We start from the raw sequence: 13,381 nt of genomic DNA, 5'->3' as shown, positions 1-13,381 counted from the left end.
GGAAAACTGAATATCTACATGTAGAACAATGAAGCTGGATTCCCACTTCTTATCCTGCACACACAAAAATCAAAATGGAAACCATACCTTAGTACAGAACTTGAAAAATTGAAACTGCAGGATGAAAATATACAAAAATACTCTTTAAGATACTGGCAGGGTAAAGGCAAAGGCAAGGACTTTTTGCAAAGGACTCCAGTAGCAGAGGAAATAATCTCAAGAATTAATAAATAGGATCGTATTAAGTTCAAAAGCTCATACAGCAAAGGAAATTAGTACAATGGCGAAGAGACAGCCTTGTGTAGAATGGAAAAACAACTTTGTCAGCTCCGTCAGAGTTTAGTTATTTATATATTTTTACACTTTAAAATGAAATTTGAACTATTGGAGAAAATGTAAGACACTTATATGAGACAAATCATTAACATACCACCTAAATTTTATTATGTTTGCTTTGTTACATATCTGTTCATCTTGAAATTTTTATCAGTGTCTTCATATATTTTAAAGTAAGTTGTAAACTGCAATAGCCTCACTCCTAAACACTTCAGAAATATTTTTAAGGTTTCTTTAAGGCAGTGGTTCTCCACTTTCCTAATGCTGTGACCTTTTGATACAATTCCTTATGTTGTGGTGATCCCCAACCATTACATTATTTCATTGCTTCTTCATAACTGTAATTTTGCTACTGTTATAAATTATAACATGACTAAGGTGTCATGACCCAAAGGTTGAGAATACTACTTTAGGCAATGCACATTCGTTGTGAGCATACACATGGTTGGCTGAATTCTGGAGAAGGTGTGTACTTCAAATTCTATGACAATCTAGCACACTAGCTTCATCCTGAAAGTGATCTCTAGTCCTTTTGCATGGGATCAGGCTTCTGTCTCTCAGAGACAATTACTATAATGATCTTTTAAAGCACAGGTTAGTTTTGTATGTTTCAGAGCCTCACACAATCACATAATTCAGTGTGCCATATTTTGTGCAAATTTTTCTTTTACCCTGAAGGATGTTTATGAGAGATGCATATATGCTATTTTAATCAGGAGTGGATTACTTTTTATTCATGAATGGAGCGGTATTATACGGATACTACTTACTAATGGACACCAATGATGGTTCCAGTGTTTGAAGAGAGCTACTGTGTACATCTAATCTTGTACCTTGTTTTATGTACACTTAAAAAATGGGTCTCTGTGATTTGAACAAGGAAAGCTCAACATTTAAAAATTTCTTTGCTTTATCTTATATTCTGAAGGCCATGACTCACTTGGTACTTTCCTAGTGTGTCTAGATGTTTGTTAATTTGCCTTGACTTCACTCAGCAACCAAAAGAAAGCTGCAATTAAGTTTTCATGGGTTTTAAAACTTTGTTTATTCTATAGTCAGTTATAATTTTAGATTTTATTTTTGGTTTGGGGGACTGTGTTTACCTTATTATGGTTTTTCATCTTAGACATTGTGGAGACACATTCTGCATGTGTACATGGCCATTCAGCGTCACAAGAACAAGAGTGACATCTTTTAGCACATCGGAGAAGGGATGGAGTGGAGAGGTGTAGTAGGGTGGTGAGGAAAGGCTTTGGCAGCTTGTGTGGATTCTTGCGTCCTGTGTGGCATCCTTGTAGGCAGGATCCTGATTTGTCTAATAGGCACTACTGTTGAGAAATCAGCATTTCCCAAATTCCACTCTCCTGTTTTGCTTCTATAGTGTGGTGCTTCACTGTATTTGTTCTAGAGGCAGAGTCTCACTTTATTGCCCTTGATCCTTCTGCCTGAGCTTCTCAAGCATTGAGCTTCAGCCGCACAGGCATTCATCACCATCCTCTACTCTCAGTTCATTTTTGTAACTACTCATTAACAACTTGCCTGATGTGAGAGACTTGTCTCAAGTCTTGTTTTGGAAATTTAGAGAGGATGACATCTACTGCCAACCACCAGGAAGCCTCACTCCATTAGTGGTCCTTCCAATCAGCTATTCAACGTCTACTCTGTCATTTTCTCCTATTACACTTAAACTTTTAGCACACTTTTGTTTTCACTTGGGGTTGATGGCTGATTTCTGTAGTTCCCTCCCTCCCTCTCTCTTTTCCTGCTTCTTTTCTCTCACTCTCTCATTTCTCCTTACCTTCCTTTGCTCTCTTTAAACTAAGGGGGGAATTCTACGGCTCCCATGTGCTAGGTGAGTGACCCATCACTGAGCTACACTTCAACCCATATTTTCTATTGTAAATTAATTAATTAATTTATTAACTTCATGTGTCATAGTGTATGTGTAGGTGAGAAGACTAATTGTAGAATTACTTTTCCTCCTTCCACTATAAGGTTTCTGGGGAGTGAACACAGGCTGTTTGCCTTGGTGCCAAGTCTTCTTTCCCTGATAGGCCATGTCACCTAACCCTAACCTAACTTAACCTAACTTAACCTAACCCTAACCTAACTTAACCTAACTTAACCTAACCCTAACTCACTTAACCTAACCCTAACCTAACTTAACCTAACCCTAACTCTTTCTTTTTTAAATCTTTCTATTCCTTAAGGCTTTAAGAACTTTTTATATATTTAATGAATAAAACATTCATAGATATTCAGCCTCCTATTTTTCTTTTGCCACATTAAAGACTCCTCTTTGGGCGTATTATATAAGCCAGTTTGAATTAAACATTTGATCTATTACCTTATATGACTTCTTTAACATTTTTAGTAGGAACATGCCCAAAACAATACCCTAAACCATAGAAATTGACTTAACTAATTTTGGCTGTTACTTTTCTTACTATCCAGACTATGTGATCAGATATGAATGTCTGCCAGTTCTGTTTTGCCTACAATTAGTATGTCAAGGTCACGGATCCAAGGTCAAATGTATCCTCAGGGAGAGTTTCCTTGACTTCTTTCTTAAAAAAAAAAAATCACAGCTACATCTTCTGATATCTGCCCAATCTTGTGTTTGTTTCTATTTTGGAGTTGTCTGTCTTATCACTTGGGCATCAAACTTATCCTTCAGGGTACATCCGCCTTTTGTCGTATTTTCTACCTTATTTTAAATGTAAAATTCTAATTGTAAGTGGCAGGCTCATAGGTTAAAGTCATTTGGGGAACTTTTGGCAAGCCAAATCCTAAAATGTTATTGGCATTTCAGTAAGCTGATTTTATTTTATGTTTTCCCCCTTAGGAAAAAGATGACCACTTTGAGTCTGTTCAGCTGAAATCCTCAAGATGCCCCAATATATGAAGAGACAATGCTGTAGCATTCAGGACCCCCATTAGGACTTGTCCTCACATCTGACATGGCTGTGATCTCACAAAGGAGGTGTGCCAATGAGAGGAGGAGGCAAAAATGCTGATTGCCTTATAACACATATACTTTGTCAAACTACAGAAGACAGATGATGTGGGTCTCACTGAAGATGAAGCTTAACTCAGGAAGAGATTTAGCTGTATATACACATAACTGAAACCCAAGTTTAAGCCCACCAATGCACTGCTGAGCATGCCATATGATTACTGGGTAACTTTAATTCTTTATACTGTCTACATCCAAAATATGTGTTGGAAGGCAGACATAGACATATGCCTTGTGTTTCCACTTATGTCTTGTTCTTGTACTTTGGGGGAAGATTTGGAAAAAAAATGTTATAATTATTTTTACTTTTCTTTCTCCAAGACTTGAAAACATCTCTTTTTTTATTATTAAAATGATGAGTAATGAAAGACAAATTTTCATAGGGTATTTTTCTCTTAACTTTAGAAGTCTAGGATATCAGTAATATTTTGTGAAGTTATTTACTTTTGTTATCTAAGATGATAATCACTTTTAAAAATTCTTTCCTTGTTTGAACTAGTATGGGAAATTTAATTGTTTGAAGGAATCTCATGGGATGGGGTTGGAGGTGATAAAAGCCAAGAAGAAACCTCAACATTCCATTAATTTAGACAATCTGGCATTATCAGAAGTCAAAGGCTTAAAGCATTTGAGTGTTGTTAAAGAATAAAGGGTGGGCGGGGCACCTTGTTTAGTCAACCCCTGCATAGTCATGAGGAGGAGGAGAAACAGCTTAACCCTAAGCACAGAAAACTGCTTGCTTGGGCTACAAGTGTCAGCTGGGCTATCCCTCCTCACCAGGCACCAACCAGAGCACTGGAGGTTTTTATTTTTTCTTTGCTAGAAGACTTTGAGGATTATGAATTTCTTGAAGATTTTATTTCTAAGCCAATAAGGAAGAAGTTCAATTTTTGAAATGCATATACTTGTATTCATAATAACAATCTTCTTAGCAATGCATTGTTCTTGTTCGAAAGCAACCCAGAAACTTGTGACATTTCTCATGATGGATTACAAGTATTAGTGTGACTTGGATATTATTTTTGAAAGAAGTTTGATGGTGAACTTGATCAAGCTTGTGTAAACATTTAGACCTGGGAATTAGCGTATCTTACCCATTATTGATATAAGATGTTCTGATTTGTTTCCAATAAACCAATAATCTTTATAGATCTTAATCCAGATATTTAAAAAGATTTTTGATTGGCTGAAGGAGGCAAAGCATATGAGTAAGGTTTTCACCATGTGTTTTTTCTGGTGTTTCATTGCTTGTAATATTTGATTTTGTGGGTGGTGTAGTCTTTATTTTTGTGAAAAATGGGAGAAAATGAATAAATGAATAATTGTGCTTATTGGCCAGAGGGTAAACCACTAGACCTTTTTGCTACCACTAAAAGAATGGTTGGATGCATGTGTATATGTGTGTGTGCATGTACATGTGTGTATGTGAGTATGTGTGTATCTACTACTAAATATAAAAATAGGTGATGTATTATTGTTTGTCATAAGACTGAAGAGAATGTTACGTAGCATAATTTTGCATTTAATTTCTAGAATATTCTAAATTATTTTGGCTTTGCTCATTTTTGTCCCAATGTCAGAATATTGGCATGGCTTTCCCTATCATGATCAAAATTTAACCAGGAGAGTGTAAATACACATCACTCAGAGGAACTGGTGCAAAGTACAGACTGGACAGAGTCAGAAAAATTCTTCTGTCACCTGTCACTCTTCTTCACCCTCTCCTGTGCTCAACATGTATGTTCCAAGCCATAGAAATAATTGGGATTTGTTCCCAGGTACTTCTTTTTTCTCTTGTCACTGGACTAAAATCTCTGACATGTCAAAAATGCCTTAAATTTTAATGAACTCTCTGAAAATGCAGTTGATATTGAAGAACTTATTTCATTTTATTTCTAATTTTAGGTATTAAGTAGATTTTCATTTTGTCAGCTCAGTCCCATCTTTGGATTCCCATGGCTTGTCGTTTTATTCTAAGAGCTGAAGAACTATGACAGAATATTATGAGGAGAATATGCAGACCAATTTTAGCTATAAAATTGTTTAGTTTTATGTATGGCCTTTGATAAGCTCAGTGAAATGTTAAAAGCTATAACTAAATTATTCTGCTTCTATGACCTATTGACATTTACTCTCCCCATCACAACCAGTGATAGAAAAATACATTATTTATCATTTTTTTTCTAAAAGGCATACTTTGGAGCCTTAAATACTTCATTAAGTCAACTGTTGTGTATAACATCTCTTAGCACTGTGTCAAAACATATTTAAGTCATTTTTCTACTGGATGAGAACATGTCTTCTATGGATAAATTATATTATGCTATTTAACAATGTTGAGCAACTTGGTATATATTCACTTGATTTAAATTACTGAATTTTATTATTATTGGCCTTTTTCCTTTTTGGTTACTAATAATCATATCCTTCTTAGGATTAAACATATTTCATAGTTCTTTTTGTATAGACTTTTGTCATTATTTTTCTCCCCTAAAATGATAAAATGGTTTAAGTTAGTACAGTGGAAGAACTACTTGAGAGCAGTAATTCACCATTTGGGTTCTCAGGCGTTGGGTAACAGTGGGTTTGCTTCTTTAAGTCCCATCTAGCCAAGTGTCTTTGGATGTCTTTTGGTAACAGTGTTTCTCATGGCTCATGGTCATTTTTAGTCGGAGGCTGATATGTTTCTATTTTCCTTATAAAACCCAGTTGCTTGGTTAGTGTAAAATGTTCTGCTAATACTTATATTCTCACACTGATGTCTTCTGCGGATCAGATGCTGACATATGAAATAGTGTAGAGTCTTACCATGTGGTACTAGAGAGGCTTCCATGTCTAGTTACATGGAATGTAGGGTGTACCTCAGTGCTCACCCTTTTAACAGGTCCAGTTTCAATATGAAACTGCAAATGTCAGTTAGTTTTCCTTTAAGGATTGTTGGTTCAGCAAACACCTCCAATTTCGTCGAACAAAATATCAATTAAGACCTTGGTTAGCTGGATTTTTCTTCATTGTAATAACTCCCGAGAGTCATTACAATAATAATAGAGAGACTTCTATTTAAAATACCTTATGAGTTTTAGCTAATGATTGGGCAATATTTTCTCCATGTCACATAACTGATTTTAAAATTCTATTGGCCGCTTTCCAAATAGAAAGAGGAAGCCAATAAGAATTATGTAAATCCAAGCCTGCTGTTGCAGTGAAAGATGGTTAATGGCTTCACCCATGGGTGTGTGCCTTTGTCTCAAGGTGCTAGTTCAGACCTCTCTTTGTGGCTTTTCACATTTTCCCACACAGACAGGCTACTGGATTCCAAATGTTCTCAATGGGGAAGCAGGTGCTGCAGGTACTAGCAGAGAGAACATGTGCACCCAAAGCCTGTACAGACAGAGATTACCTTTCTCAGTCATTCTTTACATCTGTCTTCTGTGTTGTCCAGAAGCCGGCTTGCCTTGCAGTTTAAAAATAGGAACAGCTTTCCTTCACCATTCTAAACTTGGGTGTGCAGGAAAATCTATTAATATTTAAGCTAGAAAAGATGCAGAGTATAGTAACTGTTCAGAAACACAAGGCAAGCAGCTAGCTTGCTTCTAAAAGTTTCTTTAATGAATAGGATCTATTATTTAGCTTGGGAATTCTTAAATTTAGGGAAGTTTTGCTGAGATCAATCAATCGGCCTTACATTCTGGAAGGGTAAAATGGTGTTAGTAATGTGGGGGAAAAGGCTTCCAAAACTATTTTTTAATGGCTTGCATAAAAACGATTTTATAATGCCTGTTTTCCATACATATGTTGAATGTGCATAAAAATTATTTCTAGGGATCATATGGTAGGTGGTGAAATTCTAATTAAAAACAAGACTTTGTAGCAAGGATGGAAAAAATGACAAGAGCTGCCTGTTACTATATTTTTAGTGTACTGACAGGGCATAAAATACAGAGAGTATAAAAGCCCCAGCCTTCCAAACTACAGTTGTCTCATGATTTAGACACAACCTGATTGTCGTGCTTTAAGATCCATGATCAGCTTGACTGTGAGAGGTGTCAGCTGTACCTCTGAACAGCCCATCTGATATTGCCATCCACAGACTGTCACATTCCATCAGGGGACTGCGTTTATTTTCTCTCTCATCAGCTTGCAGAGCCGCTGTCCCGAGCAGATGCTCATTCCAATTCTACTTATCAATTCACTGTGCTATTTAGTGTCTTTGAATCTGTTACTCAGCCTACCCTAGCTCACTCCCTGAATTTCAGGTACTTACTTGAGTGTGAGAATTCAAGGAGCACTCAGCACCACTGTTTTCTAATTGGCTAGAGCTAGATTCCTTAGGTCGCTCATTCAAATGCATGCATAAGAAGAGCAAATCTAGCTTTCTGTTTCCTTCCAGGCCAATTTCCTTGGCCTTTATGCCCCTGTTCATTCTTTTTAGATTACTAAAAATATTATTACTATGGCTTCTTTACTTCAAATACTATCTCTCATGTATTTACTTCTATACTTCACTCCTTTCTCTGTTGTTCTTGACTGCTTTTCAGATATTTTCTTGTGCATGCAAAGCAAACACCAATTGATTTATATCCGCATCTCTAGTTTGTGCTTTTCAAATGCAGGAACTAAATGGACTTTATCTCATTGTCTTTCTGTTGTGGGCCTCTCAAAAATATGTCCACATCCTAGTCCCTGAACCCTGAGAACGCTATTTTATTTTAAAATAAAAATAAAACAAACACCAAACCAAAAGAAAACAGCTACAACAAGAAACTTCAAACAAATGGCCTATTAAGAATATGGAGGTGATAAGTATCCTGGGTTATCTGGGTCACTCTGCACCCAACGACACATGAAATTTTAGGAGACAAAAGACAAGACAGACACAGTGGTGAATATGATATAGTGACTGAACAGTTTGAAATGATGTGGCCGGAGGCCAAGGAACTCGACTACCAGGTGCTAGGAAAAGGATGAGATGGGTGATTTCTTTGAATCTATAAGGCAGCCTGGTCCTTCTGACTCCTTCACTGTGACAGAATAACTGTTTGTTGTTTTAAGCCACATACATTATAACATTTTTCCCCATCAACACAGGAAAAAAATGTAGTCTCTGCCCTGTATGTGACATAGGTTTTACAGATAGATGTACTCTCAATATTTAACCCGACATTGGTAAATTATTTGTGACTAAAAGTTTGATAGAAGCAGGGAAGTATTTAGTAAGATTCTTACCCATACTATTCATGCCTTATTTTGAGTTAATAAAATATTTAAAGTTAATGACAATTCTGTGTGCTGGAACATCATTCCTAGGACTTGGGAAAGCTATGGGAAGTAAGATCGCCAGGATTTCTACTTCCCCATTCATCTATGAGGAACAAGAGCAATTTCCCAGTGGAATTATTAGATGTTTTTCAGTTTCCTTTCATCATTATGGTTGTTTTGAACATCAGAGCCAGCAATCTTTTCTTGTAGGTCATAACTCTCTATTCAGGATATAGGGAAGCCTTTGACTTAGTTGGCAGTTCTGGGTTGTCATACAGACCTAGCTTTAAAAAGTCTATATATATAGCTGGTCTTATGTTTATGGTGTCACCCCTTGCCAATTTCTCATCCCTATGATCTGTAGAAAGTGGAATTCCACTCACAACACTCTGCATGGCTCGAATCTGACTTAGAATATGAGTGTGAAGAAAAGCGCAGTTAGACAATTACTTCCAGCATTAACAAGAGAAGGGGACTTGATATCTACATATTCAAATTACCTTGAGTGATCCAAAAGGACAAACTGTTATCCACCATGCTTGAAAACCTTGAAGGTTTTATTCTGGTTATCTTTACATTAACACAGATGCATTTTATTTTGTACTGAGAAAAACGTTCGGTTACACGTAATGTAACTTTAATATACAACGTAGAAACTCACCCTAAATTAGTTACAACAAGAACCTACAAAAGACTTCATAGGAAAAAGGTTACCTAATATTGCCACTGTATTATTTTTTGTTTTGTTTTGTTTTTTGTTTTGTTTTGTTTTTTTTGTTTTGTTTTAGTAGACTGACCCTGTCAGACCCTGTCACCAATGCTCAGCTCTGTAAACAATGGTTATTTCCATGTTCCTGGGGAGGGGCTGTTAATAGGGGCACTAAAATCAGCCTAGAAAGTTGTAGCACATCACTATATACCATACAGTCCTCAAAAATAATTTATTTTACTGTTCTAAAAAAAAAAGGTACTAGGGTTGTTGTTTTTGTTCTGTTTCCATGTTCTGGAGCAGCCCGTGAGCACTTCGTCTAACAGCCTATAAACAGAACTGAACTGCGAGTCACAATCACAGAGATGAGGTGGTGGAGTCCAGGACTTCCCTTCCGTTGCACACTGTCGGGACATATGTGCTTGCAGAGGCTGCAAAACAAAGTGGGACACAAGACTTGGTTAAGCAGGACACTTAGTTCATGTCATAAATACTCCCAGACACTGGGTTAAGATTAGGTCAAACCCCCACTTTATCATGACTTTGGAAAATGCTCATTGATTTATGCTATGGTGGATACACTCTGCAAATATTCCTTCTCCTTAATTTGTATCCAGGACATGGCTCTATTCATGTCATTCCTCCTGGAAAGGGGATTTATCTGTGGGCTAAAAATTAGACTTAATAATCTATAATATGGTAAAAATACACTGAAAAAAGTGAATGGCCCTATAATTTTCTTATAGGTGATTAAGTTATTTCCTGGGTCAATAGCTGTAATTAGTTTTGCTCTTTGATCAGGGGTGAATGGCCCCAGGAGTCTTGTGTGAACTCTGCTGCCTCAGGGAACAGGTCTGAGTTCAGTATACATGTGTTGCATGGTCTCTGTGAGGATGCTGGCAGTGATGAATGCTGAGAACTTTGGCTCCCTAACAACACTCGAAATGAAGACATTCCAAAGAGAAGGTGCTTTTATTATGACAATGGTGGTCACACTGTCACATCTTGTTACTAAAGTTTTTATATGAAGTTTATTCACATAATATATTTATTTTGCCCCTGATGTCTTTTCACTGAATGGGGACATAAACAGGAGCCTTATTCTTTATTGGCATAAAACCATATAGTCAAGAGACTAGGTTACAGTGAACTTATGTCACCTTTAATGTCTCTGCATCTATACTAACATATATTCTCATGACTGGAACTGGGTCACCAGAACAAACCTGGTTATAGTGAAAGCATCTGCCTATTCCTTAAAGACATATGAGTTAACTTCCTGAAGTGTTCCTGTCTGATAGCAGACTATGTTCCCATCCATTGCTCTTCGCATAATAATTTCTGTACACACAGAGGTGTAACTAACAGTGAGATTGGAGCTTACGCGGCACTCTGAGGGAGCAGCCACTGGATCTAGGGCACTGACGATGTCTTGTAGCAGGTCCACAGGTAGTCAAGTTGAGGTTTTTCAACTCAGTAATTTGAATATGAAAACATATTTGAAGACTATGAGCTGAAATGACTGGAATCAGATGATAAGCTAAATCTTTGATAGAATTAATGAAAGTAAAGTAAAGAAGATATGAGTGAAGCTCAAAACACTGGAAGCAGAGGGAGCTCTGAGGCACTCATTTGTGAGCTTTCTAAAACTCTCTATCAGCTGCTTGCTTAACCTCTTCATGCAGATAGTTCATTGTCATTTCAAAATTGGTGTCCAAAGAACTCTTGATTTTTGTGTAGGCTTTCCTCACTTAGCATGCCTTTCCTCAGTAAATGATCTGTCTTCTAACCTAAACCAGAAATCTAAAATTCAAAATTTACCCTGCATAGATAGATAGATAGATAGATAGATAGATAGATAGATAGATAGATGGATGGATGGATGGATGGATGGATGGATGGATGGATGGATGGATGGATGGATGGATGGATGGATAGATAGATAGATAGATAGATAGATAGATAGATAGATAGATTGATTTGTTTTTGTCCCATGGCAACCTATATCATCAGGTTCTATTAGCTCTAACTTCATATTCAACTACTGCCACCTCTGCATTCCCACCTTGATTAAGCCCTGTTAATTAAGTATCTGTGTGCAGAGACTGACAGGCCTGGGAGATACTCCTTCCATTTCTCCTGGTCATGTTTTCTACATGGCAACAAGACTGCAATCCGCTCTCCATACCTGTGGTTCCACATTCACAGGCTCAACCAACCATAGACTGAGAATATTCAGGGGGAAAAAGGCATCTGAGGATGTTTAGAATTTTTCTTGCTTTCCAACAATAACACATATACAACTTATACACTGTAAATGGCTGTGATAAAAAATTTAGAGATGATCTCAAGTTCACTGGAGATGTGCATAGGTTATGTAAAAGTATGTTATTTTATAAAAGACATGTACATCTGCAGGTTATTTGAGGTGGGTGTTCTGAAGCCAATTTCCTAGATACTGAGGCACATCTGAGTTTTAAAATATTAGCCACGTACATAGACACTTCCAGTGGCTTCCCCTTGTGCTTTAACTTGAGTTTAGAAATCACAAATAATTGGACTGTGTCTGCCTTTCTGGATTTCTTACATACCACACATATGTTTACCCTCTTTGCCTTGTTTCCATATATTAAATATAATTACTATTACAATTATATTTAACAAAATTTGTGCCTTTGCTATAGCCATAGCACCTACCAGGAACATTCTCTCTGATCGTCACATGGCTCCTTTGTGACACCTACACCTGGAATGTGATCTTCTTGAAAAGATGGCCTTGGTAGGACAGGTGACTTTTCTGCATCTCATGTAGCACTGAGGTAATTATACCAGTTACTCTGGCAAAGAGCACTGGTTGAAGTTGAGAGGCCCAGATACCAGGCCTGCTGTCTTTGACATTTTGACCAATTTCTTTATCTTCTCTAGGATAAAGTTTTATTATATCTTTGTAGACTTTTCAGAGATTGAAGAGGAAATGATAGATCATGGGGGTAAGTCCCAAAGGTCTGACATGCTGAAACCTTTGCTTCCGTTATCTAGTCTCAGGCCCTCTCTATATTTTCTTGAGGCCATTTCATAAAGCTGTTCTGAAGTTCCCAGCCTGCTGTAGAACGTGATGGTCCTCTGTTCTCTGAAGTACATACCTATATCAGTTTTGCCTCCTGCATTCACCAATTGGTTGAGACTGACTATACAGGGATTGCAGTGGCTACAAAGATAGGGGGCTGCATGGTTTCAAATACTCTTCTACTTTGTACTCATGGACATTACCATGGAAGTCCACAGAGCACCTGAGTATGCCTCTGCTCTGCAGGGATATTAATGGAAACACCTTCTGTGAGAATGCTTTAAACTCTGAAGAAGAAAATACAAATTCAAGATCTCCTCACAAAATCAGAACAGCTAGGATTCTCTTAACCCTCTTTCTGAAGGAGCTTTCCTCCAGACCCTGTGCAGTGCATTGAAGGGATCGCCACATTGAGCCTTCTGCTTTTCTTTTACTGTTTCTCTGGAGCTTTGGCCATTGCATTTTATTATGTTTAAAAAAAAAAAAACCTCACTTCTTGCATATGCTGCTGAATATAGTGGGAGAATTTATTGTTTTATGAGTTTACCATCTCAATTACTTTGTGTTTCATAAATATTTTACATGTGCTTCCCATATTAGCCCATCTGTTATTTCTCAGGGTAGTAAAATGTGTGCAAAAGCAAAATGCTTTCTCTCTCTCTCTCTCTCTCTCTCTCTCTCTCTCTCTCTCTCTCTCTCTCTCTGTTCTTGTAATGGGCCTTGTTGCTATTGTTCTGATGAACTCATGAGGTTTGTAACGGTATGTTTAGCCCATTTTCTTAAGTGTGACTTAGCAGATATCTAGAATTGTTCTTTCTGCAAGAAACAATAAGCATGCGGGCTTCTTGTAGGTTTTCTGCAGACTTGGGCTGCTCTAGGCTACAGTGGTACTTCTTGCCACTCAAAGTGAACAGTGAAAATACCTGGAAAAGACCTTATGTGCTCTACCCTTGATCACAAATGGACAATTTACACTCATCAAAATACACATTTT

General features: G+C 37.2%; 2 protein-coding genes across 4 annotated transcripts in view; one reads left to right on the top strand and one right to left on the bottom strand.

The window, feature by feature from the left end:
- Elapor2 (endosome-lysosome associated apoptosis and autophagy regulator family member 2) overlaps positions 1-5,180 on the top strand; it is a 201,040-nt gene extending 195,860 nt beyond the window's left edge. The window contains exon 22 of one of the 2 annotated variants that reach the window (XM_021162113.3): positions 3,182-5,180. In XM_021162113.3, coding sequence (XP_021017772.1) covers positions 3,182-3,241 — 60 coding nt within the window. In that variant the 3' untranslated portion in view covers positions 3,242-5,180. The remainder of the gene's footprint in view (positions 1-3,181) is intronic. The other variant, XM_029477444.2, reaches the window with a different exon arrangement.
- The window catches only part of Grm3 (glutamate metabotropic receptor 3), a 235,101-nt gene continuing 225,835 nt past the window's right edge, over positions 4,116-13,381 (bottom strand). For both annotated transcript variants that reach the window (XM_021162993.3, XM_029477445.2), the window contains exon 6: positions 4,116-9,751. In XM_021162993.3, the coding sequence (XP_021018652.1) occupies positions 9,678-9,751 (74 nt within the window). In that variant the 3' untranslated portion in view covers positions 4,116-9,677. The remainder of the gene's footprint in view (positions 9,752-13,381) is intronic.

This window comes from Mus caroli, unplaced genomic scaffold (genome assembly GCF_978045245.1).
Source record: "Mus caroli unplaced genomic scaffold, Mus_caroli_1 scaffold_4, whole genome shotgun sequence".
In the NCBI taxonomy this organism is placed as follows: Eukaryota; Metazoa; Chordata; class Mammalia; order Rodentia; family Muridae; genus Mus; species Mus caroli.
This window is presented reverse-complemented; position numbering and strand designations above follow the sequence as displayed.